Source organism: Daphnia pulicaria, chromosome 6, assembly GCF_021234035.1.
Source record: "Daphnia pulicaria isolate SC F1-1A chromosome 6, SC_F0-13Bv2, whole genome shotgun sequence".
Classification (NCBI taxonomy): Eukaryota; Metazoa; Arthropoda; class Branchiopoda; order Diplostraca; family Daphniidae; genus Daphnia; species Daphnia pulicaria.
This window is the reverse complement of record NC_060918.1, coordinates 22,883,601-22,903,305: the sequence shown is the minus strand read 5'-3', so window position 1 is coordinate 22,903,305 and position 19,705 is coordinate 22,883,601. Positions and strand designations below refer to the sequence as shown.

The following is a 19,705-nucleotide window of genomic DNA, read 5'->3' as shown; positions in this document are numbered from 1 at the left end:
AATTACCAGTATTACGACCACCTTCAAAAGTCAAATCACGTTGGCATTTGTTTTGTAATGACTTGTGCAGTGTGGTAGTGACGTCAGGAACCCAACACACGTGGTCGTAGATATTTGAATTTTTTTATATGTGTCGAAAGAGGCGTGTTATTTTAGGAATTTTCAGTGACAGTTTATCGGTTTTTACTTTGATAGCCAGGAAGTACAGGAGAAGGAATTAGATTCAACCATTGTTCTCCAAATGGAGTTGGTGTACAAGTGCAAATGACCAATTTCTGTCGAAGACTGGTGAAAGATTTTCCTTTTTCAATCCCACACAGAGCAGAGCAAAATTAAACTTTAATCAGCAGTTTATTCAATCCAGTGTGAAATGTAGAATATAAGCCAGTGCACTGTGAGTGGTTGTGACGTTTCGTCAATTAGTCCATTCAACACTTTTAACAATGCACCTGAAGAAATATCACAAAAGGAGCATTCACAATTTTTGACAATGCAGAACACAGCAGAAGGAAGCCAATTGCACTCAACCGAGTGTGTAAAAATAACTCCCCTTATAGACAATCATTTCGAGCCAGCTCATTTTGCAGTTGGAGAAGTAAGATGATCATTTCACGATATTACAAACTCATAAGACAATACAGTTTCTAAACTTCAATTTCCAGAACCCCATGGAAAATCATGTTTCAGAAGATTGCCTCGTCATGTTCAAAGAACCTACACCATCGGTGGTGATGCACGACGAAACGTCGTATACAAATCTGAGACCATCAAACATTAATCAGCAACCAGTTCCTCCTCTTATCTTAATTGACGGAGCATTGTCAGCCGAACCGCTTTCTCTCGAAATTGATCAACCGGAAAACGACCAGGAGCAACAATCAAGTAATGGACTGCTCCTTCAAGCCATGACTGGCATCGCCGACATAATTGAACTGGAACCAACTTTGCCTAGATCTAACTTGATTCTAAGTAAAATGCCGCCTCTTGTCCCGATAAGAGAAAATGTCGATTGTCCCATCCCAATTGCTGAAGAGGATTTTTTATTGGAGTCCCCTACCAATAATGTTATTCTTTCTCCGGAAACTAAGTTATTGTTGAGCGAGCAGATGCGGAAACATGTCCAACTTTTGACCCAAATGCACTTATTCACCGCTCAACAATCAGCTTTGACTTCTGTGACAAAAGAATGCCAAAAAATGCTACAGGACCTAATCCCGTTTAAGCAACGAATGGGTATTGCCAACCTAGATGAAGCCCTTGATTTGGTCACTCACTGGGAGAATGTGGTGTCCAAATCTGAACCGGAAGAATTCTGTAGATATCAAAGACCAGAAGGGGTTACCTTTGGGTAAGTTTGCGCTCTTAAATGATAATTTTTTAAATAATCACTTGAAACTTTTGTGTCATTAGGGAGAGACAAGATCCGAATTTTTTCAATCCGAAACTGGTGGAAATGATGGGAGAAAGTCGCGTCTTTATGTACCCCGATTTACTTCCCAAACTCGCCATCAATCAAACGGAACCAGGTAACTTCACGTTATCCTTAGAGTTTTTATCCATTTGTTAAAAATTTTATGTTTGTAAAGGAACCGGTCTGCGTTGGTTTTCACCTTACGAAGATCAGCTAATTGCTATGGGAATTGAGCAATTTATTCCTTTTTGTACAAATCTGTCAATCGACTGGTGGTACTCCCTGGACTATTTGGTATCTTCCATGATATCGAAACACATGCTACCCCAATGGACTGCCGAGCAAATACAAATGCGAGTAATGAACAATTGCCTAGAGACATCACCTGCAAACCCGATTAAGGTACCGTTTACCTTTCATCTTCTTATTTAATTACCGTCATATTATTTATGTTCTTTTGATTTTCCCCCTGTTTTCTTACGAGTAGTATTACCAGGAGAATAAAGTAGCTCCGCCCCTTGAACACGTTATCCGTCCATTCTACTCTACAAGAAAATTACGTAATTTCTCTCCATCATTGTTACCGGACCATTGGCGAAAATTGCTTGTCAAAAGTCCAGTGGAAGTGACTTCTCCTGTTTCCAGGTTTCCAGCAAATCAACTGCTTTGCATCGCTTCGATCGCTTCATTCTCTAGGACTTTTCCAGCAAGAATTGTCAATAGTCAAGCATTCGCAGGTGTTCCAGAGCTGATTTTTTCTTCGTCGCAAATTCCTTCACTGCCTGATCAACATCCTCCATCATTAATTCCCTTGTACCAGCAAAGACACAAGCCTGTTTGCGTAAGTCAACCGGTAAAAAGGATTTTTTTAGACCTTACGATTTATTTCTATTCTTATCACTTTGCGGGTTTGTTAGAAGAGGCGAAGATTTCTGCGAGATTTCTCCACTGAAGCAAAGAAGTCGCCATTCCCTTGAAAATGAACTTAAGGTGCCTTAAGGAAAAGCAATGTAATCTTATTAATTACATGTCTTTTATCTTTATGTTTAATTTGTATTTTTTGATATCGTCGGACAATTAAGTCAAAAAGTTTTTGATCCATGTTTGAATTAGTCATTAGTGTTATTTTTTTTACTGTTTTATTTTTAGTTTTCGTTTATCAAAAAATAAGAAGGATAACCTCGAAATAAAATGTTTTGTTGGGATTGAAAGCTTAATGAAATTTACCGGAGAGGTTTCAGCAGCGAGCAAAAAATTTTAAAGCATATGAAGAGACATTATAGGTATAGTCATATTCAAAGTCAGTCAAAGATAAAGATGAAATTCAAAGCATTGTATTTAACTACGGTTGTTGAAATAGGGAATTATCCACCTAAAAAGTTTTCAACTACAAAATTAATTCTTTGCGATCGTTCAATTTGTTTTATTACACGGGAGAAAACCAAAATTGGCTGAAATATTTTACGTTGTTCGGGACTGTTGAATTAGACATTGAATTATCACTTATCAGTCTTTTAAAAAACTTCGTTTAAATGTTCCAAAATGACCAAATCGTCACAAAATAGCTATAACAGCGGTTTTTATTTGTAAAATAAAATATGATTGCGTTATTTAAAGTCCATAACTTCGACCAATAGGACCAATCCAAAAGTCTCGTGACTTCTTCCCCCTGGGGCCATTAAAGAACCCTACATGGTGCCTACACGGCGTTCTTTAGTTTTTATTAGGACAACTTATGATTTGGATTTAGGCTCATTGGAAGGACTTGTGGTCTGGTGCTGCACGTGTTTTGAATCGTCTTATTAGATGAGAAGTTTGGTATTTCATGTAAAATTTAGGACATTACCACTCAGTGAAAGATGTCCGGTAAATATTACTATATATTTTATCATTTCTCTTGGACTAACAAATCGCATTACTCACCGTTTAATTGTTTTCGTGCTCATAGATACTTCTCCCTCCTTAGTTAGAACAACGGCTAGAATTAGTATTAGACCGATTAGACCATCTAAAAATCGTAAAAATGATGCAACAAGTAACAAAAACAAAAAGTTTTGCACAAGTAATATTTCATCTCCTCTTTTGAAGGAACCATTTAAAAAAGGTATTAGTTCTTAAAGTAAACCTCGTTTATTGTATCTTAAAATTTGAACTCGAAATTATAAGAATTATCTCATTCTAAAGGTTGGAAAAGAGAAGTTGTCTATAGAGCTATTGTTGACGAGCAATGGAGAAACAAATGTGACATTTATTATTTCTCTCCAGATGGGAAAAAATTCAGGTCAATGCCAGAAATATACAGTTACTGTAAGCATTTCATCAGCTCATGCTCCTTTATTAAGTTATTTTCTGTAATAATCACAATCTGGTCAATCTATACATTTTGCAGTGAACCAAAGCAATAGCTGTTTTTCAATTAAAAACTTCAGCTTTTTTAGAGAACCTATTGGTATGGATGATGACAACCAAGAGATTTGCCGTTATGCAGGGACTAAATCAATCTGGGCAAGTTAACAGTAAAATCTTCATATTTGTAAAAGGTTTAATAGTATTACCTCCATTCTTGTGTTTTGCTCATTCTTAGCATGGTAAGCAATCACAGAATGGCTTAAAGAAAAAAGAAATTGTTTGTGTCAAGAAAAACATTCCAAAGCATAGTCCTAGGGAAGAGGAAGACATTGTAGAAATAAGGACAACTAATAATACCTTGACCAAAAAAAGGAAGAGGTCATGTGATGATGAAAAAGGTCCTTCCAGCCCAGTTTGTAAAATAAATACTGCTATTTATTTTTTGACATACTTTAATTATTCTTGTAATATAGGTGTTGAAAATCAAAGCAAAAGAAGGGTTTCGACCAGGAAGAAACCACAGGGAAAAATGCAACCACATCCAATATCAGCCTTAAAAGCAACGTCGATGAAACAACCTCCAACGCTCCCTGCGACAAGTTCTGACAGTATGCAATTAATACTGACAAGATTTGATGATAAATCATCACCCGCTTGCTCCGTCCATGATTGTAAAAATGTTTAAAGTTCTAAAGTATTAGTCTCACCTTTTATTAATATCGAATTTTCTTTCAGGCTCAGATGAAGACCAAGAGAAAGTTGAATCGCTGCAGGTACAACAAAACAAAACATCGCTGGGAAAGAAGAAACAGAATCCAATACCAGTTCTTAGAGCCACAACGACGGAAGCACCTCCAACACTTCATGCTACAAGTAGTGACAATATGCCTTTACTGAGAAGAATTGATGAGGAATCATCGCCAGCTTGCTCCGTCCATGATTGTAAATGGTTACAGTAAATATTTTCGTCTCACCTTTCATAAATATCCGAATATCTTTCAGCCTCTGATGAAGACCAAGAGAAGGTTGAATCGCCACAGGGAAAGAAGCAGCAAGATCCAACTTTCCCTGCCGCAAGTTGCGACAAAATTCCTTTACTGAAAAGATTTGATGAATTATCGCCAGCTTGTTCCGTCTATGATTGTAAATGGTTACAGTAAATTTTTAATTGTCTCACCTTTCATCAATATCCGATTTGTTTACAGCTTCAGAGGAAGACCAAGTAAATGTCGAATCGCTTCGTGGACGCCAAACCAGGACGAGAGGAAAAAAGCAACATGATCCAAATCCAGTCGTTAAAGCAACATCCGTGAAACAACCTCCAACCCTCTGTGCCACAAGTAGTGACAGTATGCCTTTACTCAGAAGATTTTGTGATTTATCGTCGCAAAGCTCCGTCCATGATTGTAAATGTTACAATAAATATTTTCATGTAACCTTATTAATATCCGATTTGTTTACAGCTTCAGATGAAGACCAAAAGCAAGTCAAATCTCTACCCAGACACCACACCAAGTCACGAGGGAAAAAGAGACAAGATCGAGCCTCAAAAGCAACTTCTTTGAATATGCCTTTACTGACAAGACTTGATGAAGAATCCTCCCCAGCTTGCTCCGTCCAGGATTGTAAATACTTACAGTAAATATTTCCTCTTAGCTTTCAATAATATGGATTTGCTTACAGGCGAAGACCAAACTGTGTCATCAGATGAAGACCAAGAAAAAGTCGAATCGCCAGTTCAGGAACCAGCTCCTGTAATCTCGGGGTTACCCGAGGCAGCGATGCCATTTCCTGAAACTCTGCCTCTGAACTCACCTCTTATTGCGCTCCTTCCTGTTGGCACTACTCTGGTCCTTACCGATCCTTCGACTTTAAGGATTATTCCTCCACCTACTGCCTTGACGTCAACGAAAGAAACTGAAGTCCCTCATCCGAAACCTATTCTTTCGCAACCATCAAGTGACAAAAATTCTGTAGCTGACTCGTCTAAAACTTCATTTCGGAAACCGAATGCAACCAAGAAAATTCAATGGGCTACTTTGCCATCATCTCCGCCTGTGAACAAGCGCAAACTTAGAAGTAAGAAAAAACCAGCCACAGTTTCAGTTCCGAAGAGTTCTCCTTCGGTGGATGAATTTGCAATTCCGCAAAGTCCATCTCTTTACATAAACCTACATCAATCACTACATGAATTTGGAGAGGTAGGAAACCAGAAACCGTCCTACTGGAAAAGTATAGGCGAAGCTTTAATCGAAGAGGGATTAAAGAAGGCTTTCCACTCTAGTGCAAAAATAGGAGATAATTCAATATCGGCGACACCGATATCCCAAATGGTTACAGGCGCTATAAAGGCTGCAACACCGCAAGTTTTGACTTGTAAAGATTTTTTCGCACTCCGCAGGCAAAAACGGAAAGAGCAACAAAAGCCTCAAATTACCGACTTAGATATTACAAGTATTTCGGCTGTGGAAAAATCGAACCAATACAGTACTGGGTAAGGCAAACTTAACCTTCGCCCACCCGTTTCAAAAGATTGTTGACATATGAAGTAAACTTACCTGTTTATTTTTTTTTACTGTTATGTTCTTTAACTTAATTAACGAATAACGATGCTATCCGTTTAACATGAAGAAGATGGGAAGATAAAACTCAAATAAAAAAATGTAAATCTTTTGCTGATGCCTTATTTCATGGCAGTTTGATCAAATGGATTGATGTTTTCACCTCCGCATTAAGAGGCCTGAGTGTCCTTGATTCATTCTAAGTTTCCTGTTTTCCCCACCGCTTAAGTTTATTTGTCTTAAACCGGATGTTGATTGAATTTGGTCAAATAAAAGGGCATGTTGTGTGTAATTAAAAACCTTTCATGTTACTCTTTCATGCCTGTCATTTCTGTACAACGTTGCGGTGTACAGCATACGTCAATTAGAAATTAAGACCTCTGGTGGTAAATTGAGATACTAAAAACGTAGCATACATGTTTAGTTTGGCCGAGTGTGGCAAAATTGGTTTGTTGGATTCTTGGTTCAAGAAAAACAGTCGTAGACTTGTAACTTAAAGTTGTATGAAAAGCTGGCATAGATTTAAACTCATTAGATGTCTAGCGATGTTCAGATAAACGACGAGGATCAGCAACCTGTTTTAAAATGCAGAAAGCCTTCTTCGTCTAATGGTTTTTTTACGTTCATCAAACATGGGGGAAAAATAGAGGAAGGGATTGAACACAATCATTCTCTTGGAGAAATGGGCAGAAGTGTTTGCAATGTTGCTGGTTGTAGCTTTACAGTAGAAGGAAAAGAAACAAGGAGTCTAGTAAACCATTTAAAGACACACCAAAAAGAATATGTGCAGTTTTTGTCCAAATGTAAAGAAAAGGTTGTAAAAGTCAGGGCTGTGCCTCATAATGTAAACACAGTCGAGACAACAATCAAAGATCCACCAACTGTCGAAGAGGTAAGATGAGGTTTGAAATGGTTAAGTTTGTATTTAACCAACCTCACAGTTTTCGTTCCATTTTCAGAAAATTGTAGCAAGTCAAGTTTTCCAAATAAATGGAGCTGCATCACTTCCCTCGCCCAACCTGACAGGTATAAAGGTTGTTTTGAAAAATATTAATTTAATCTAATAGAAGCTTATGAATTGACAGTAGATAACTGTGACAATAAGTTACCTGTTCTGCAAGAAAATGTGGAAAGGGGGTCACCTCAAAGACAGTGTCTGTCAGAACTACCTCTAAATTCTCCTCTCACTATGCCTGTGCTCCTTCCACTTGGTACCACTCTAATTGTTTTGGATCCCTCAACTCTTAAAATCGTTCGTGCCAACTCCAGTCAAAATTTACCGCCGAAAGAAAAGAAACCTTCGCCCGTTACCGTGATCGTAGAAAACGAACCACTTGGAAATACTTCAGCGTCCTGTGCAACTCCTTCTCTCTTGAAATGTAGCCAACCGACAGCTAATCCTAATTCCCCTGTTGACAATGGCGCATTAGCGATGAAAGGTATGGCCGCAGATAATGTAAACCACACAAGATCTCCTCCTGGATCATTTAACCTTGCACAGCCTTACAGTTGTTCACCAACAACTGTACCTATTGAACATATCCGTCTTCAAGCAATTCCTACCCCTGGTATTGGACCATCACCCTCAACAGAAACCACACACATTTATAAATCGAATCCTGTTACGGCTTCCATTCCCATTGTACACGAAGTAAAAATTGTTTCCCTTTCACATCAAACTACCTCTTTTTCTTCCACTGTGCATCCTTCCGAAGTCATTGAACAGACTAAGGCCGTTGTTAAAAATTCCTCGTCTGCTCAACCTTCAGAACAAAAATTCATTTCCCAGAGCAGTACCGTTCTTTCCACAGAAACTCTTGATGCTAGCATTACTGGGAGCGAATCATTAGAAGCCGTCCATGAGCATCTAAAAGTAACCGCCTCAAAGAAACAACCTAGCGTTCTCGAACAGCCACAACAACCTTCAATTCGGTCTCTTGAGAAACACTCCGATCTGCTTTCTGTCAATCAACTGGTATAAAAAAAAGCTTCATTTGAATTTATTTTCGTTCAAATTCTAATACTTTTCAACTTCAATAACAGGACACCACAAAAATGTCACCACTGCAGGTTGAAAATACGGAAAATTCTTCTTCATTAATTGAGAAATCTGCTCGAACAAATGACAGTCAAGCTGGTTTACTCAGTAAGGACGTCCCCCTGACAGCCGTGTCTGAAATGACGGAACTACTGGAGCCGAATTCGCATGAAGAGTGTGCGTCAACGAGCCCTCTGAACAGCTTTAAAAAAAGTCTGCCCATGGCAACTGGCATAACCGTAGCTTCGTTTGGTAAACAAAACCGATTCAAGTAGAAACAAATTCCCAACTTAATTATACTAAGAATGTAAATATTTATATCCAGCTAAAATCGGTGATGGGTCTGAGGAAAGAGCTCAAACTGCTTTGACGTCGATGCCTCCACTCCTGGAATCTAGTGTACCGGTTAAAGAACCTCTTGCAGCCGCTTCGACATCACATTCTGAGGATTCCCCCAACAGTAATAAATCTGCTGTTAATAGCCCTACTATTCCACATGCGGAGCCTTCGCCTATTACTGAATTGGACGTTCTTCATGCTGGATCTGTATCTGGTATGCACAACTATTAAATTGTATACAAGGTTAGAAAAAAAAATTGGTTTGAATGAAGAAAATCTTGTGTTTGTTTGTACTTTACAAGGTACCACAAATGTTTGTGACAAGTCTTCAGGTGAAACGGTGGACGAAAGAACGCATCCGGTTTTCCAGTTTTTTAAATTTAATTCCGTCCATGGGAAGAGTGAGTGCATTGTTGATGGCTGCGGAGTTTTACGCAATGGAAAAAACCCGGCAACTCTTATTAATCATCTGCGAGTAAAACATCCTAAAAAGGCATATACTGAGTTCATGGCCAAGTGGACAACAAATTGGGCTCGACCAAAAAGAACGACAACAATGGTTAACGTTTCCAACATAGCCCAACCGTCAAAGATACTTCAATCAGCTCGTGCAAGAGTAGGAAAAGTTTACTTGCTTGCTTGTTGCTTTGCTTGAATAAATCCTTGTGATCATTTGACTGTCTGTTAAATTAAAATATCTAACATTGCCCTTTTTTATGTTCTATTCAGAAATCCAAGAAGAAGAACTCACCTTTACTAGACGAAAAAGGAATTGAACTAGTGCCTTCTTCAGTGATTGTACCTGATTTGGTGTCGACAGGATCGGTGGCTCCCCAAGGTTCTTCCGGTAAGTAAAAAATCTAAGTAGCAGCCCATAAATGAGTTATTAGCTTGAATATTTTGTGACTCTTTATTCGTTTCTCTTGATTAAACAGATGGTGGACCAATTTCTAACGAAAATCCTTCAGTTGGTTCAAATATGCATCAAGCAATTCTTACAGATGGCGAAAACTCTGCAACCCATAGCTACAGAAAAGATTCTTTTAATGAAAAATTGCATCCGGTTTATCGTTATTTTACATTCCGTGAGGCAACAGAAGGGCCAGCTGAAGTTACCCAAGATAGTTGTGTCAAAAGCCAGTGCAATTTTCAGGGCTGTAACTTTACTATCAAGGGAAACAAAATGGCAAATCTCATGCTTCACTTGAGTTTGCAACATCGCGATACAAAGGAATTTGCTGAGTTCGTATCTTTGAATGACAAATATGAAGCGCAGCGCCTTAAATCAATGGACAACCCGTCAGACCGAATTGTAAGTTTATCAACCTTTCTATCTGCTTTTTTCGTTAAATCTGGTTGACAAATTTGGCTCAGATATTCTCAAATTTATTAGCCAATTTTTAAATTATGCTTGTCCTATATTTTTATGTATAGCAACCACGAAAGAGGCCCCTTGCGAAAATTGCTGGCAACACCTATCAAGAATACCTTGCTTGCCGCAAAAAACAACGGAAAGACTTGGGCGTCGGGACTGCAATGTCATCCTCGTTGGTAAAGGGTCAGCAAAATATTCGTAATCAACCAACAACTTCCATTATGGACGACCAACAGATTTCATCAAACGTTGCTAATAAAGCAACTGCTCAGTTACCTGTCCACACTCCGGAACAAGAACTCGACTTTATCGGACCGGACATCCCTTTTGAATATTCTTCTTTAAGAACAACCGTTCGTGATCAACCTTTGCTCGATTCGACGTTTCCGAACTAGGACTTTCTACAATTATTTACCTTATTTCTTATACGTTTGGAAGAAGTCAACAAGTTTGTGTTAATTTACTGGTATTGAAATTCTTCATTTTTGAATTACTTTGAAATTATTTTTACTGATTTTTTCATATTTATTTAGCAAAAGGAAAGATAAGCGAGGATTTTTTTTTTAGTCACTGGAGAGCAGCGAACCATCGAGAAAAGATTGTTTGTGGATTTTTGTTTTCTTACGTCTGAATAAGTTTTATTATTTGCTCGTGTCATTTAATTTTTTTTTTTTAAGTGAACTTATTTTTTTTTTTTTGTTAACCAAGAAACCAATTAAACTTAACTTTGATGTTATTTTATAGTTTTACATTTTTATGAAGGTTTTATGTCGATTAATCGCTTTTTTAAATCGATTTAAAAGTATCCTTGATTTCCGCTTTCAAAATTTGTCTTCTGCTTGTCTTTTCAATTACGAAGGCGTGTAGCCGTGTAGGACTCGTTCGTCTTGACGGGTACAAGACAAGACAGGTAGTTTAGACACCCGGCTTCGAGATGAAAATTGCGGTATTGTTTGAAAAGTAATTCTTTGTTTTCGTGGAAATACTGATTTTATTTACAAGTTTTATTAATAGGTGCTTGAAATTCTACTGTGTTTGAACGTGATCTCGCACGTGGTTTTCGGCTTGGACGATTCGCTGGTGCCATGTTCTGGAGGCTCGTCTCTTTTAGGCTTAGATAAATGGAATAGTACCGATCTACGTTGCTGTGACCCATCAGGCGTTTGCCATGGTTATGATATCCAATCTGTTGCAATTAAAGTGACCCATTCACTACAGAATATGCTAAATGCCACACTACCCATTCCAAGATCTACCCAATACAAGGGGTGAGTACCAAATATCTGTTAGAATTATTATGGTACTATTACATTGTGAAGGAATTATAGTCCACCCAAAGAAGAATCCCGAATTGGTGCTAGGCATGAAGCTGTCCATGTTCATTCTAGTGAAGCTGATGAGGAAGTTGACTCTCCAGTCACCCCCTGCTGTTGGAGCAAACTTTCTGTCTTTTACCCCATTACTGGAATTTCTGCCACTTCAAGCAAGTATAATCTCACTAGTTAGAGTTTTCAACTATTGCTGTGGCTTAGTATATTAGTACTAGAACTTATTATTTCTGTTCGTTAAACTATCTTTAAGCTGTATAATCCAGCACAGATCTTGCTTTAATACCTTGAAAACTTGGTCCAATTAGTTGATGGAGTTTTCCTTTTTCATATTCTTACCAACCTGATTCCAGACAACTTTTGAATGTTTCCCGCTGTTTGCCCACCCTCATTTTATCGATCGGGGTCGCGCAGATGCGTGCTATTGATTATTTGAGCTTCTTGCCAAGAATAGCATGATACTGTTTGTTTGTTTATTTATTTTCAATATCACTTCCTATGCAATCCACAGGGAAACGCGTGGCCGTCGTTCAGATCGAACCTTTCAAACAGCCGGTGGTCTACGAACGCTGCCATGAAAGGAAATGCCGCATCTTACGTGGCAACTGCGTTCAAGTAAGAATAAAATCGATTTATCCTTGAAAATAGAACTGACCCCCCTCTCCCCTCCGCTCACTCCACCGCATCCTCTTTTAAGCTCAAATCCGACTGCATTCCTATCTCTCGCTCATAGGTTTATGCACCCCAGCCGTTATATATTCTACAAGCGGGCGAGGGTGGCGAATTGGCTGTCAAACTCGATTTCATCTTGGTCGAAGCTGGCTGTCAATGTCAGACGCGTCCCGTGGGCGATGGAGCCCCTCTCTCCGGCTCGATGGGAGTGGACGCCAGTGTTGCCGAAGCCCTTCGTATCATCACAGGCTCTGACTTTGACGCAGATTATTTCACCATGTTGGCCTCCATCGATGCAGCGTCTGCGATTGCCGGACCCAATCAGGCGACAATTCGCCCTGCAGTCTCTGTTGCTACCACTACGTCCGCAGCCAATACGGAAGCACCGATTATCGATCCGCACGAACTTGGCAACCCTACTACTGTCATCGCCAGTCCAACTGCTTCCACTCCCCTCGCCAGCTCTCGGCAGACAGAGATGATAACAAGCTCATCCTCCCCCGAGTCAAGTCACGATCTTAGCAGCGGCAATGAGATCACGTCTCCTTCACCTTTCGAATGGACGACAACTACCACCGTTCTACCCCTGCCCGTACTACCCGATCACGGCCAACCTATCCTAATCCTTCCTGGTCAATTTAATCCCTTATTACAGTTCCTAAAAAATTTCCAGAACAATCAGTTTTGATGACCAAAAAACAAATGAAAAAGAGAGACAGTTTATCTGAATAAAAAGCAGAAATTGTTTATTTTTTTCAACAGCATGGTGTTTTAAATTGGTACTAATACTACTGTCTTGGTTATTCGATCGAGTGAGGACCGTGTCCATTCAAATGGCGTCTCTGCTGCGAAGGAGACAGGTCGGATGGCCTGCGAGTAACTCTATAGGCCAATAATTGGACGTCAGAGTCTGGCTCGTCATCGTCGTGCTTCTCGTCGATCAGCTGGAACATCCCTTGTCCTCCCCTGGAAGCAAATACAAAGCAATAGGGAGTCGGCATTTCGATCCAATATCGATTATCTGCACTGACCTGCTGAGTGGACTTCTTTGTTGAACGTCGATGTCAAACGGAGGAGGGGCGGCGGCGGCGGCTTGTTCCTCATCATCGTCAAACGGGCGGATGGCCAAAATTTGAACTGGTGAACTCTGGGCACTCAAAAACTCGTCCGGTAATGAATGCGGTGGTGGGGGGAAGTCTTCCCCAGACTCATCTTCGTCCGTCGTCGGAGGGAGTGGAGAACGCGGTGGTGGTGGTGGTGCTGCTGCTGATGTTTGAACATTCACTGATACTGTCAATGGGATACTTTCGTGAACAAAGTCCGGCTCCAATTTTGAACCATTCACCGTGTAACCGCCACGTCGGCTGCCCTGGAACGTTCGAAATGTGGCTTTGCTTCGACCGACTAGATCTCGAACGCTATTACGTCCAGGACTTATCGATGCGATTTGATCCTCTTCTCCGAGAAATTCCACTGCCACTTTCACAGTAGGACTGGGAGGTTGTGAAGGTTCCCATTCGAGATCTGAATATGAATGATCCTTATTATCTTTAGGCGGTTGGGGATGACAAATGTCACATTAATTATTCTTTCTTTTAGATGTGTACCTTCAGAAATATCTTTACCGCCTAATTTAGGCCAATCTGGTTTGGATTTTAATTCTTTTTCAATCTTTTGATAAGTATGACGTGGCGGGCGAATGCGGTTGATGCGTGGCCACACCCAGTGGTACATCCACCCACGGATCAGGTATTTCTATTCCCAATTTAAATAATTAAACGCCATGACTAGAGTGCGCTGTATAAGTTGCTTTTCTTTGTACCTCCCAGCAGAAGCAGAATAGACCGCCGGCGAGACCCAACACCAGGATAACTACTGTATATTCAGTATGAGGCGGGGTTTTAAAATTGCACCAGTAAACGAATCCCTCGTTAGTTATAAACATGACACACAGCACTGTGACAGTCGCCTCAAGGAACCAGGCAATAAAGATCTCTGCATAAATTTCAAATTCATTATTTAGTGTATGCATTTTATTTATCATTTTGTTTCTATTGGTTTTTTGTTCTTACTGTTGGTGAAACTGCTGCGGCTGTAAGGTTCACTCGGAGAGAAAACCAACGCCGCCACGATCGAGCCGATACACATCAAATAGAAAATGGTCGTTTCTTCATAACATGGATTAGGTGGATGCTTGCCCGGTTCAAAAACGAACGGTTCAAACCTGCAAAAATGTATGATTGCAATTTATTTGAATGAAATACGTTACTAATTGTTTTCTGCCGGGAGACTTACCAGGGTTGAGCATGGCAATAAAACCAACCAATTAACATAATGACGGTCTGCCATCCGAGGAACGTGAAAAAAGAAAAGAGCGGCAAGAATGCCCACAAGTGCCGGAGTGGTCTGCGCGGATGAAGGTATTTGGGTGGAGTGGTGTTGCCAATGGTGAAGAAAGGAACGATGGCAATCCCGAAATCCCAAATCACGTACTGGAAATCACTCGGGGTCGTCGATATCTTAACCAGTTCCAAAGATATTAGCACGAAAATGTACAACGTGACGAGCAGCGAACAAATGTTACCGAGTAAAGCATCAAGACGCCAACAAAGAAGATGAAACAAATTCCGATAGCAAACTGGAAGGTTCCGAATGCTGCGTCGAGTGTTGTCCGTCCTTCGCAAATCAGTGGAGCAACGCAGCTGATGTTGGTTTCTGCAGGTAACATGTGAGATTTTCGTTATTAAGAATAAGTTAAGCCAAGCATTGTGTACTGAAATTAATACCTTGTGACGTGAAGGGAGCGGCCACCGAAGCATCTGCCATGGAAAGAGAGATACCCGCGTCGGCCGTCCTTAGAGCACCGCAGTCATTGCATCCATCACCCACCATGGCGACCTGACGCCTATAAGTTGGTTTGAGCCGGCCAGTCACGTACTAGATTGCTAGTTTATCTAAAACTTTTTTTTTTGGGGGGGAGGGGTGAAGGGTGGGCCAAGTTTGCTTACCCAATTTTCTGTAGGGCCTCAATCAGATGTTGCTTGTGCTCGGGTGCCATGCGAGCAAAGACTTTACCCCGATGAATGCACTTGTCAAGCAGTACCGGATCGTGAATACGAAGTAACTCGAAACTAGGGCCGTCCATGGCGAAGCAATAGTTTCCATTGTGAACATCCTGCATTTTTCGCATCTGCAAGGTTGGAAGTAATTATCGATTGGATTTTTCTCTTGGATGAAAAGGAATGAATGAACTATTGATTAAACAACAAACCGTTCCGGCGATAAATTCTGGCATAGCCAGCGGATCGTTGTAAAGGACTTGAAGATGCTGGGCGCCGTGAATTGATGCAGGTATAATTGCAGCTTCGACTTGAATGATTCTTTGCACTCGATCGATCATATCACAATCTTTGGCCACTGTAACGGCCGTCTGTAGGTTGTCACCCGTCACCATCACCGTCCGGATGTGGGCTTCGTGTAGGATGCGAATAGCCGGGATCGTTTCCTTTTTCAATTGATTCCGCATGATCAATAGACCAATCAATTCCGGATTGGCTTCCACCTCGTCACGAGTCATTTGCTGGATGTGAGTCCAAGTGAAGTGAGGACTCAGGGTTTTTACAGCCAACGCTATGACTCTGTATCCCTGGATGGTGTAGTGTTTCAGCACCGCGTAGTAATTCGAAGGTACTGTAACAAACAACAACCATAAATTATTCAACGATTTTAAATTTACAAAGACCTTGTTTGTGCGATTGAAATGGTACCTGTAACGGGAACGCAAAGTTCCGCAATGATTTCGGGGGCTCCTTTGATGAAGACATTGTAGCGTTCATTTCCCTTGCGCTGAGTAATCACCTTTTTTGTTTGAAGGGGGGCAGGAAACCAAGTCAGTGGAATAATCCAATTAGTTGATGAAACGAAAGGTTTATACCGTCATCCGTTTGATCGTCGACTCGAACGGGAATCGTTTGAGCAATCCGTACTCCACCGTTGGATGTGGCGAACTTTCTTGATTCTCGTTCCACGACGGTGAGCTGACCAAGTAAGGTGTTTCCACCCCGTAATCTGCGTTGACTCCGGTCGGTCCGTCGGCGAAATTCCATTTGGTTGCGTCGAACATTTTCCGATCGATCGAGTATCCGTTTAACTGATCGTTAACTTTGATCAGCGTATGGCAAGTTGCTGCGGCTTGCAACAACGGATGAGCCTCGGATAGTGACGACAACTGGAGCACCGGTTTCCGGAATTCTCCTTCTTGGATGGGAATGGCGCCAGCCAAATCGATATCCGTTTCCGTCAAGGTACCAGTCTTTTGACAAAATTTATTGTTGTTTACATTATTAATTAAAGTGCGTTTGGGTTTTCTATGCTTAGAAATGATTGAAATACTTTGTCGAAGCAAGCGACGTCGACTCCGCCACTTAAGCTAATGTGTTTGGCACTGAGGCAGAAGATCTTCTTTTCTCGGAGACGACGTTGTGCAAAGGATGTAGTTGCTGTTAAAGCGGCCGGAAGCATGGGCGGAACGACGAACGTCACAATGTCGAGTGAGTGGAGAATAATCTCTTTGGTGTTCCCCTGGTGAATTCCACAAGTTATTCACATTTATTTACTGCAATTTTATTGAGAAGTAACTGCTATACGTACACCATTCCTGATCCAGGTATACATGGAGAAGATCATTCCTCCTAATCCAAAGACCAGGAATAAAATTGCTACTTGAATTAAATCGGCGTAGAAGCGGAAATGGATTGGTTTCGGGAATAAAATGGCCCGGATGAGTTCTCCTTTGCTCGTCATAAATCCTGCAATGTCATTCAATGTCGAGTCAGCGTGACTATTATTATAGGATTCTTTTCTTTTTTTCACTATACTTTCAGAGTACCTGTTCTGATGACGACAGCTTTCAGGAAGACGTTATTTCCTTGCGGGCGGCCTTGTAGCAGCTGCGTCCCGTTGAAGAGAATGTGACGCTTGTGCACTTCGTACTCGAAAGTTTCACGGTCTTCGGGTACAGGCATCTATCGGAAAAACAACAACAGCAAGAAAAGTTCAAGCCCCCTCTCTATCCCATGGATTTAGATAGACGCCAGCTTACTTTAGTGATGGGGTAGCTTTCGCCCGTCAACATGGACTCGTCTACTGAGCAAGTTCCCTCCACCAAAACAGCATCGCAATGGAAAGGCACTTTGTCTTCTAGAGGGTTGATGCAGAGAATATCACCCGGAACGAGCTGCTGAGTTAAAATCCTTTTCTCTATACGGCGTACGAAAGACAAATCGCTTTTATAAGTATGTTTCTATTTTTCTTTAGTGAATTTTTCGTCTGATACCTACGCCACCGCGAACGACGGTCGCTGATCCTGCAACTTGAACTTTTTTCTTCAAGGATAACATGTGCTGCAATCATACAAGAATCGACATGTTTATCGTGGTAAGTATTTTCTTTGCGAATGGTAATAGGATTTGTATACTTTTCTCGTTTCGTAAACGCTGGAACCGACTGCGATCATCGTGGTAGCTAGAACCAGAGCTGAATAATCGTAATAGGATTGAGCCATCCAGACGACGATAGTATAGAATTGGAATAAGTAGAATGGGTTGGAAATCTTGTCGAAAACGTAATAATAGAATTAGGCCAAACAGGTTGTAAGATAAGATTTTTATTAGATTGTTACTTAATCCTAACTGTAGGAACTACCTCTTTAAGAATAAGCCGGTAAACTGGTAATACTGTTATCCGGATAAAGTTGGCTCCGTATTTTTGATGTCTCTCATTAACTTCTTGTAGTCCCAATCCACCTGGATTCTCGTGAAACGATTGAAACTCTGCATTTTCATCGTAGCATCTGTAACGTGGATTGACGATTGATTTTTTTGTTTAGCAGAACTTAAAATACAGCTTAAAACTTCAAACTTACTTCAAACGGTTGAACTGAAGTGTCTTCTTGTCCCAAATGTATTTGACTTTTTTGTTGACAAAGAAACGAGTTTTGGGCTCCAGGATTGGTCCACATCTTTCTTCTGCTGCATCTTCTTCGTAGAAGACTCCAAACGTATCCTTGTTTTTTACCCCCCAGATTTCAGTCATTTAAAGTCTTGTTTAAGTTATTCATGTAGTTACTGTACCTTGACTAGGATTTTCGAAGCGTGTTCGAGTGAGCATTCCTTATAAAACATCCACATCTTGATATCCTTGCGCCAAACGAGTAGAACGAGTAGCAAACCCAACGTCAGAATCAAAGCCGCACATGCCAAGGCGCATCGTCCTCGATGGACGCGGTATCCTCTCACTTCCAATTCGTCGGTTCCATCAGCGTTGATTTTGACGGGCAGCGAGTCGCTTTGTCCCATTACGACGGTTTGCTGACCAACATCCAACTTAGCAAGCACATAAGGGTGTACACGCTACGCACTCTGCCTTTTGTCCCGGTACCTTTCACATCCCCCAAAAGAAATTCTTATCAGTTTATTTTCTTTTTTTCATTATCGTAAGATTGAGAGATAACGGCGGCGACGGCGGAATCTTTCAGTGTTGGCCTAGTAAATGACTTATTACGACACTATCTGCTGTTTCTATCCGGTACAACGAACAAAACACGCAATTGCGTTTACTTCCGAATTTCTCAACATTTATTCAAATCGTTTCCGAATAAAGGCAACAGCTTCGTATTAGAAAAATGCCAAAGAATTTGGTTTTTCACTAAATTAAAATGAAACTTGCGACCGGCTGCCTCTTATACGTGCAATCAAAACTTTTTTGCTGTTGCTATGCGATATCTCAGACTATAAACAGACACCGCAATTGTTGATTTATTAAGTAATTGTGGGTCGAGTGTCTTCACTAACATTATGTGCATTTCTCTGAAGCATGTAATAACCATAAATGATAAAGATAGAATGTCTTTTTCTTGTTAACGGGGAAAACTTGGGAAGATTATTTGAAAAAAAGTTGTTTTAAGAGACATCTAGTCACGCCGGCAGTAACTGAAACTGAAAAAAAAGAATCCTGTTTCGATTTATCTTTTCACGGAGGTATTTCATTCCACTTATCACTAAGGATTTAGCATAGTCATCATCCTAAATTTCAATAGGTAATAAAAATATTGCTCTTTGACAAAAATTGATATCAATTATGTAAGTGTCCTCAATTAAATTCGCTTCTGCTTACGCTGAGGTGGAAACGAAAGAAAAGACTTTTTTAAAATATCATAACGAATAACAATTGCAAGGCAAATATGCGAAAAAGAAACTATCGTAAATGAGTCAAATAACCTATCATTCAAGCACTTATTTAAAATAATTCGGATCGTCCCTATTCCTTTTTTTCTACGTCTACCTTTCCTCTTTTGCACTGACTTTCTGAGTTTCGTGTCGACTAACCTGTTACAGTACTTTGAAATTTATCTGAGCAACTTGGATTAAAAGCACAAATCCAATGTCCAACAACCGAGGCCGAAAGATACTGACTGTCTTTCATTCCTGTCCCCATACGTATTCTTTTTTCATACTCTTCTTCATGTATGAACAAATCCGGCAACTTAATTGGTATCCGCTGGCCTTGTCAAATCTTTTATTAATCCCTCCATTTGATTTCGACTTTCTCAGCATCCGGTTCTCACTTAATGCA

General features: G+C 40.4%; 5 protein-coding genes and 1 long non-coding RNA gene across 12 annotated transcripts; 5 read left to right on the top strand and 1 right to left on the bottom strand.

Annotated features, from left to right (window-relative positions):
* The first annotated feature begins 50 nt into the window (after positions 1-50).
* LOC124342684 lies at positions 51-2,616 on the top strand. Its single transcript, XM_046795786.1, has 6 exons — positions 51-595; positions 663-1,348; positions 1,411-1,526; positions 1,587-1,813; positions 1,899-2,252; positions 2,329-2,616. Exons 1-6 carry the CDS (start codon positions 491-493, stop codon positions 2,386-2,388), a joined length of 1,548 nt encoding a protein of 515 aa, XP_046651742.1. The 5' UTR covers positions 51-490; the 3' UTR covers positions 2,389-2,616.
* A 534-nt stretch (positions 2,617-3,150) lies between these two features.
* Positions 3,151-6,619, top strand: LOC124342600. Of its 2 annotated transcripts, XM_046795631.1 has the most exons (12): positions 3,151-3,277; positions 3,360-3,515; positions 3,596-3,718; positions 3,801-3,916; positions 3,996-4,176; positions 4,234-4,431; positions 4,496-4,702; positions 4,763-4,903; positions 4,966-5,166; positions 5,224-5,385; positions 5,444-6,254; positions 6,392-6,619. In XM_046795631.1, exons 1-12 carry the CDS (start codon positions 3,271-3,273, stop codon positions 6,522-6,524), a joined length of 2,436 nt encoding a protein of 811 aa, XP_046651587.1. In that variant the 5' UTR covers positions 3,151-3,270; the 3' UTR covers positions 6,525-6,619. The 2 variants fall into 2 exon arrangements, with proteins under 2 accessions (XP_046651587.1, XP_046651588.1); XM_046795632.1 differs by lacking the exon at positions 4,763-4,903.
* A 111-nt stretch (positions 6,620-6,730) lies between these two features.
* LOC124342593 lies at positions 6,731-10,809 on the top strand. 4 transcript variants are annotated; one of them, XM_046795625.1, is made up of 12 exons: positions 6,731-7,213; positions 7,281-7,347; positions 7,407-7,760; positions 8,091-8,296; positions 8,365-8,611; positions 8,685-8,912; positions 9,001-9,314; positions 9,428-9,545; positions 9,634-10,010; positions 10,133-10,249; positions 10,310-10,539; positions 10,607-10,809. In XM_046795625.1, the coding sequence occupies exons 1-11, from the start codon at positions 6,857-6,859 to the stop codon at positions 10,466-10,468; spliced, it is 2,544 nt and encodes an 847-aa protein (XP_046651581.1). In that variant the 5' UTR covers positions 6,731-6,856; the 3' UTR covers positions 10,469-10,539; positions 10,607-10,809. The 4 variants fall into 4 exon arrangements, with proteins under 4 accessions (XP_046651581.1, XP_046651579.1, XP_046651580.1 ...); XM_046795623.1 differs by having other exon boundaries at positions 6,732-7,213; positions 7,410-7,760; positions 10,133-10,539; XM_046795624.1 differs by having other exon boundaries at positions 6,732-7,213; positions 8,133-8,296; positions 10,133-10,539.
* A 78-nt stretch (positions 10,810-10,887) lies between these two features.
* On the top strand, positions 10,888-12,834 carry LOC124342743. 2 transcript variants are annotated; one of them, XM_046795882.1, is made up of 5 exons: positions 10,888-11,019; positions 11,088-11,341; positions 11,402-11,556; positions 11,913-12,016; positions 12,135-12,834. In XM_046795882.1, exons 1-5 carry the CDS (start codon positions 11,008-11,010, stop codon positions 12,759-12,761), a joined length of 1,152 nt encoding a protein of 383 aa, XP_046651838.1. In that variant the 5' UTR covers positions 10,888-11,007; the 3' UTR covers positions 12,762-12,834. The 2 variants fall into 2 exon arrangements, with proteins under 2 accessions (XP_046651838.1, XP_046651837.1); XM_046795881.1 differs by having other exon boundaries at positions 11,393-11,556.
* Positions 12,793-19,633, bottom strand: LOC124342558 (probable cation-transporting ATPase 13A5). 2 transcript variants are annotated; one of them, XM_046795550.1, is made up of 22 exons: positions 19,459-19,633; positions 18,205-18,511; positions 17,997-18,136; positions 17,777-17,924; positions 17,550-17,684; positions 17,409-17,475; positions 17,175-17,332; positions 16,962-17,097; positions 16,724-16,881; positions 16,466-16,654; positions 16,008-16,385; positions 15,841-15,931; positions 15,345-15,763; positions 15,082-15,263; positions 14,860-14,978; positions 14,658-14,788; positions 14,369-14,592; positions 14,146-14,297; positions 13,896-14,068; positions 13,681-13,828; positions 13,105-13,597; positions 12,793-13,039 (listed from the first exon to the last, which is right to left on the bottom strand). In XM_046795550.1, the coding sequence occupies exons 2-22, from the start codon at positions 18,427-18,429 to the stop codon at positions 12,874-12,876; spliced, it is 4,032 nt and encodes a 1,343-aa protein (XP_046651506.1). In that variant the 5' UTR covers positions 18,430-18,511; positions 19,459-19,633; the 3' UTR covers positions 12,793-12,873. The 2 variants fall into 2 exon arrangements, with proteins under 2 accessions (XP_046651506.1, XP_046651505.1); XM_046795549.1 differs by lacking the exon at positions 19,459-19,633 and having other exon boundaries at positions 18,205-18,870.
* On the top strand, positions 15,260-15,546 carry LOC124343014. The gene is made up of 2 exons (XR_006919099.1): positions 15,260-15,424; positions 15,510-15,546. It is a non-coding gene; the product is annotated as an uncharacterized LOC124343014 (long non-coding RNA).
* Positions 19,634-19,705: the final 72 nt, after the last annotated feature.

What these genes read in the sequence shown, in the direction of transcription:
- LOC124342684 (XM_046795786.1), top strand. Translation starts at nt 491, where the DNA reads ATGCAGAACACAGCAGAAGGAAGCCAATTGCACTCAACCGAGTGTGTA. An exon ending in CTCATTTTGCAGTTGGAGAA is followed by an intron (nt 596 to 662) that starts GTAAGATGATCA and finishes TTCAATTTCCAG; the next exon opens with AACCCCATGGAAAATCATGT. An exon ending in CACCTGCAAACCCGATTAAG is followed by an intron (nt 1,814 to 1,898) that starts GTACCGTTTACC and finishes TCTTACGAGTAG; the next exon opens with TATTACCAGGAGAATAAAGT.
- LOC124342558 (XM_046795550.1), bottom strand. Translation starts at nt 18,429, where the DNA reads ATGGGACAAAGCGACTCGCTGCCCGTCAAAATCAACGCTGATGGAACC. An exon ending in CGTCGTTCGCGGTGGCGTAG is followed by an intron (nt 17,333 to 17,408) that starts GTATCAGACGAA and finishes TACGCCGTATAG; the next exon opens with AGAAAAGGATTTTAACTCAG. An exon ending in ATACCTGGATCAGGAATGGT is followed by an intron (nt 16,655 to 16,723) that starts GTACGTATAGCA and finishes GGAATTCACCAG; the next exon opens with GGGAACACCAAAGAGATTAT.
- LOC124342600 (XM_046795631.1), top strand. An exon ending in AGCTTGCTCCGTCCATGATT is followed by an intron (nt 4,703 to 4,762) that starts GTAAATGGTTAC and finishes AATATCTTTCAG; the next exon opens with CCTCTGATGAAGACCAAGAG. An exon ending in GCAAAGCTCCGTCCATGATT is followed by an intron (nt 5,167 to 5,223) that starts GTAAATGTTACA and finishes ATTTGTTTACAG; the next exon opens with CTTCAGATGAAGACCAAAAG.
- LOC124342743 (XM_046795881.1), top strand. An exon ending in AGATCTACCCAATACAAGGG is followed by an intron (nt 11,342 to 11,392) that starts GTGAGTACCAAA and finishes TACATTGTGAAG; the next exon opens with GAATTATAGTCCACCCAAAG. An exon ending in TACGTGGCAACTGCGTTCAA is followed by an intron (nt 12,017 to 12,134) that starts GTAAGAATAAAA and finishes TCTCGCTCATAG; the next exon opens with GTTTATGCACCCCAGCCGTT.
- LOC124342593 (XM_046795622.1), top strand. Translation starts at nt 6,857, where the DNA reads ATGTCTAGCGATGTTCAGATAAACGACGAGGATCAGCAACCTGTTTTA. An exon ending in ATCCACCAACTGTCGAAGAG is followed by an intron (nt 7,214 to 7,280) that starts GTAAGATGAGGT and finishes TTCCATTTTCAG; the next exon opens with AAAATTGTAGCAAGTCAAGT. An exon ending in ACAACCCGTCAGACCGAATT is followed by an intron (nt 10,011 to 10,132) that starts GTAAGTTTATCA and finishes TTTTATGTATAG; the next exon opens with CAACCACGAAAGAGGCCCCT.